General features: G+C 40.7%; 1 protein-coding gene across 5 annotated transcripts in view; it reads left to right on the forward strand.

Moving 5' to 3' along the window:
* Positions 1-4,609, forward strand: part of SALL1 (spalt like transcription factor 1) — a 28,175-nt gene extending 23,566 nt beyond the window's left edge. For all 5 annotated transcript variants that reach the window (XM_050311215.1, XM_050311216.1, XM_050311218.1 and 2 more), the window contains 2 exons: positions 1-2,040; positions 3,088-4,609. The exon at positions 1-2,040 is cut by the window's left edge and continues 1,367 nt beyond it. In XM_050311215.1, coding sequence (XP_050167172.1) covers positions 1-2,040; positions 3,088-3,528 — 2,481 coding nt within the window. In that variant the 3' untranslated portion in view covers positions 3,529-4,609. The remainder of the gene's footprint in view (positions 2,041-3,087) is intronic.
* Positions 4,610-5,101: the final 492 nt, after the last annotated feature.

The raw sequence follows: 5,101 nt of genomic DNA on the forward strand, positions 1-5,101 counted from the left end.
TTTCAGCGTCACAAAGAAAAATACCCTCACATTCAGATGAATCCGTACCCGGTGCCGGAGCATTTGGACAATATTCCTACAAGCACGGGTATTCCTTATGGGATGTCTATACCACCAGAGAAACCTGTCACGAGCTGGCTGGACAGCAAGCCCGTCCTCTCCACCCTAACAACTTCTGTTGGCCTGCCACTCCCACCAACGATTCCAAGCTTGACCCCATTCATCAAAACTGAGGAGCCTCAGCCGATTCCCATTAGCCATCCTTCTGCTAGCCCTCCCTGCTCTGTCAAGAGTGACTCGGGAACAGCTGATCCCACATCAAAAATTTCCAATGGACTTTCTGATGAGGTAGAGTCTGGTGCTTTGCCTACCTCAAATGGCAAAATCGAAGAGAACCCTCAAAACACAAGCACCATCACTAACGTGAGTAGCTCCGTGAGCTCACCGGCAGCAGACTCGGGCTCCAGCAGTGTCGCCACTTTTACAAATCCACTGATGCCTCTAATGTCGGAGCAATTTAAGGCAAAATTTCCATTTGGAGGACTATTGGATTCAACGCCAGCATCTGAAACATCAAAGTTGCAGCAACTGGTAGAAAACATTGACAAAAAGGCAACCGATCCTAACGAGTGCATCATTTGCCACCGAGTTCTCAGCTGCCAGAGCGCACTGAAAATGCATTACCGGACACACACCGGTGAGAGGCCATTTAAATGTAAAATCTGTGGTCGTGCTTTCACTACTAAGGGCAACTTAAAGACTCATTACAGTGTCCACCGTGCCATGCCCCCGCTGAGAGTGCAGCATTCATGTCCAATCTGTCAGAAGAAGTTCACCAACGCCGTTGTGCTACAGCAGCATATCCGAATGCACATGGGAGGGCAGATCCCCAACACCCCAGTGACAGAAAACTATCCTGAGTCAATGGAATCAGATACGGGATCTTTTGATGATAAGAATTTTGATGATATAGACAACTTCTCAGATGAGAATATGGAAGACTGTCCTGACAGCAGCGTGCCAGATACACCTAAATCTGTGGATGCATCACAAGACAGCTTGTCTTCTTCCCCTCTGCCCCTGGAAATGTCAAGTATTGCTGCTTTAGAAAATCAGATGAAGATGATCAATGCAGGACTTGCTGAACAACTTCAGGCAAGCTTAAAGTCAGTTGAAAATGGGTCAGTGGAAGGGGATGTTTTGACTAATGATTCGTCATCTGTCGGCGGTGATATGGAAAGCCAAAGTGCTGGAAGCCCTGCTGTCTCAGAGTCTACCTCTTCCATGCAGGCCTTGTCCCCATCCAACAGCACTAATGATTACCACAAGTCACCAAGTATTGAAGAGAAACCAGTAAGAGCTTTACCAAGTGAGTTTGCCAACGGTTTGTCTCCAACCCTTGCTAACAGTGGTGCTTTAGACTTGACATCTAGTAACACTGATAAAATAATTAAAGAAGAGTCTCTGAGTATGCTCTTTCCTTTCAGAGATAGAGGTAAATTTAAAAACACTGCATGTGACATTTGTGGCAAAACATTTGCTTGTCAGAGTGCCTTGGACATTCATTACAGAAGTCATACCAAAGAGAGACCATTTATTTGCACAGTTTGCAATCGTGGCTTTTCCACAAAGGGTAATTTGAAGCAGCATATGTTGACACATCAGATGCGAGATCTACCATCACAACTTTTTGAGCCCAATTCCAGTATTGGCCCTAATCAGAACTCTTCAGTTATGCCTGCTAGTACACTGTCATCGCTTATAAAGACTGAGGTTAACGGCTTTGTGCACGGCTCTCCTCAGGACAGCAAAGAAGCACCCTCTGGTCTAGTTTCTTCGGGGCCGCTGTCCTCTGCCACATCCCCTGTGCTGCTCCCTGCTCTCCCCAGAAGAACTCCAAAACAGCACTACTGCAACACGTGTGGGAAAACATTTTCTTCTTCCAGTGCTCTGCAGATCCATGAAAGGACACACACTGGTGAGAAACCTTTTGCCTGCACTATATGTGGAAGAGCATTCACAACAAAAGGCAATCTGAAGGTACTTTTTCTTCTTCATTTTCCGCTTCATTTTCTTCCTGGGGGTTTTCAATTTTTTACATCTATTAATGTTGTAAGCAGTGGTACCTTTGGGTATCTGTGGTGTGACAGTGTGTTTAGCTCTGGTAGACCTAGGTAGCCTGAGTGGTCATGTTTGGCTGCAGGTCTGAGGCATGAGCTGTTTTGACTTAATTAAAATTCATCTACCAGCAAAGACTGTCTATGTAGAGTGTGAAACAGAACAGCCAAATGATGGTAAGGAGTATTAATTAACAGAGAAATGAGTTTTGTAACTCACACACCTCTTCAAGAAGTGAAAAGCTCTTGAATGTGCTTTCATATCTATCGTGTAAGATGAGTGTTTAAAAAAACTATTAATATAATTCTGGAACTAATGGGCATTACTTTAATTGATTATATAACTAACATTTCCTACTGATATGTGTTTGAAAAAGCAAATATACTTAAGTTTTAGAACACCAGTTGAGCACTTTACTGTGTACATTTTTCTGTTGACAGAGTATTTCTCTAGAGGTTGCTGCCAGTAATGTGAGGTACATAATTACTTTCAGGCCATTCTGTCTATGCAGGAGGCTCTCCGATGAGCAATCAGTAAAGGATACTTTCTGCCTGTCTGAAAAGGACGTTTATAGGGTAAAGGGTGTCAAATACAATACTTACCATTGCAATGAAAGTGGACATAGCAATTCTAGCCCTGAAAGCAGCTATCTGCAATTGACAGAATAACACAAAGTCATTATAAACTAGATACATGTAATAATAAAAAAAAAAGAGTAAGAAGCAATGCATTGTTGAGCAGTAGAACAGGGTATTGTGGGTAATGATGATGGGCTAATCTAGAAGTAGTTTATTTATTATTCCAGATGGGAAATGGAGCCCTGCATCCTCTGCCTTTAATGGCATTCATTAGGTAACAAGACTGGACACGTTCATGGACTCCTGCCTTCTCACAGTGATCAAAAGGAGTTTGAAATCCCTGTCAACCTCTATTTTTTGTTTGTTTGTTTCTTCCTTTCTTTCTTTCCAGGTTCACATGGGTACTCACATGTGGAACAGTACTCCTGCAAGACGAGGCAGACGACTTTCCGTAGATGGCCCCATGACATTTCTAGGAGGCAATCCCGTAAAGTTCCCAGAAATGTTTCAGAAGGATTTGGCTGCGCGGTCAGGGAATGGAGACCCATCCAGCTTCTGGAACCAGTATGCAGCTGCACTCTCCAATGGCTTGGCCATGAAGACCAACGAGATCTCTGTCATCCAGAATGGTGGCATCCCTCCGGCACCGGGAGGCCTGGGCAATGGGGGCAGCTCTCCCATCAGTGGCTTGACAGGAAGCCTGGAGAAGCTCCAGAATTCGGAACCCAATGCACCTCTAGCTGGTCTGGAGAAAATGGCAAGCAATGAAAATGGGACAAACTTCCGTTTTACTCGTTTCGTGGAAGACAACAAAGAAATTGTAACAAATTAGAAAAGAACTTCATAAATAACATTCCTGCAAATAGTGCAACCTAGGGTTGCTTTTTTCAAGCTGCAGGCTACAACATTACAAAGACTTTGTTTTGTACCATGTTCTACTTCTAGAGTTCTAAGAGAGCTTATTTATTAGTGATATAACCTTGCTTTGCAAACAAATGCAAGCATTAACTTTGGTCTCCCGTATTTTGAACTAAATACTAATCGACTAGAGTGCTGTAAACTTGCTGTAACATTTATGGCAGTTGCAAGTCTGTTCTGCTAGGTGATCTTATTCTGGCATTAACTTATTTTCTATATCCAGTTTAACATGAACTCTGGTATTGATGCGATGCCTCAGTGATGCATTAGATCTCTAATAAAAATCTGTATATAAATGTACACTTTGATCCTGCTGGAAACTTTATCAGCAAACACATTGTTTAATTTTTCCAAACAAAAAAAAATTAAGAAAAGGACTGAGAGAATATAGACTGAACAGTGTGGGTCCTTTACACAGCTCAGTTTTTGATTTTTATTATAAAATTAAAACTGCTTTAATTTTTGTAGGTTTAACATTTTCCGTTTTGAACTGTTATTTGTATTGTGCTTTTTACTTGAGTCGTCTTAAATGTTAATACATCTCTGTACAGTAATAAGCACGCGGATTATTAGAGGAGATACTGAAGTGTTGTTTTGGTAGTTGAAACTGAGACGTAACATTTTGCCTTGTAGGTATATTCATTATAGAAAATGTGCTGGACTTTCACAATGCTGCTAAGTATGGCATCTTGAACAACTTCCGTGGACAACTGTAGATGCTCCTGTATATACAATAAGACATCACTTTCATTAAAATGTACATACGTTCCTTACAAGACCAAGCCCTACTCCTTGACCAAGGGAACAAGTATAGTGTTTGTTTATTTTGTATTAGGTGTTGGGGGGGGGCAGGGGCAACCTTGGACTGTTACATGCACTTTCTCGGAAAGTTGAAAGGAAAAGAGGTCCAGTTTCTTTAACATTTAATACTTACTAACAGCAGAGATACTGTAATTTTACTCGAGTAATCAAATACATTTTTGCAACAGATAAAATTTGCCGTCTCTGTGTTTTTAAAGTGTACCTGTATTTAGTAATTATTTTGTATTATTTAGCCTTTCCCTTGGTTAACATGAACTGTCCAGGTTGTATGTGCGTGTTTATATTTGTAAGTATGGGTATACATATATGTATTGCATATTAATTGCTAGTATATTTTTCATAACCCCTAATAGTGGGAAATTTCTCCTTAACTATTCAACCCCTTCTCATAAAATTGTAGATATTTTGGCATTTTTAATTTCTTTATTAAAAAAAAATGCTGCTAGCAAAGACCTTATTGAGCCTAGGTAAGTTTCCTTTGAAGGAAATAATTTATTACATTGAAGGCTTGATTTGGTTCAAATGCTTTATATTTGATATTAATTTTATTTTATGAGATTGTATGTTTGTGGCATGCTTACGCTGCTATATCTGTGTTAAGATGCCCACTTGTAAGCTTCCATATATTATATGGGGTTTATAACTTGATTGTAAAAAAAAGAAAA

This window comes from Myiozetetes cayanensis, unplaced genomic scaffold (assembly GCF_022539395.1).
Source record: "Myiozetetes cayanensis isolate MyiCay16 unplaced genomic scaffold, myiCay2020 scf16, whole genome shotgun sequence".
Lineage (NCBI taxonomy): Eukaryota > Metazoa > Chordata > Aves > Passeriformes > Tyrannidae > Myiozetetes > Myiozetetes cayanensis.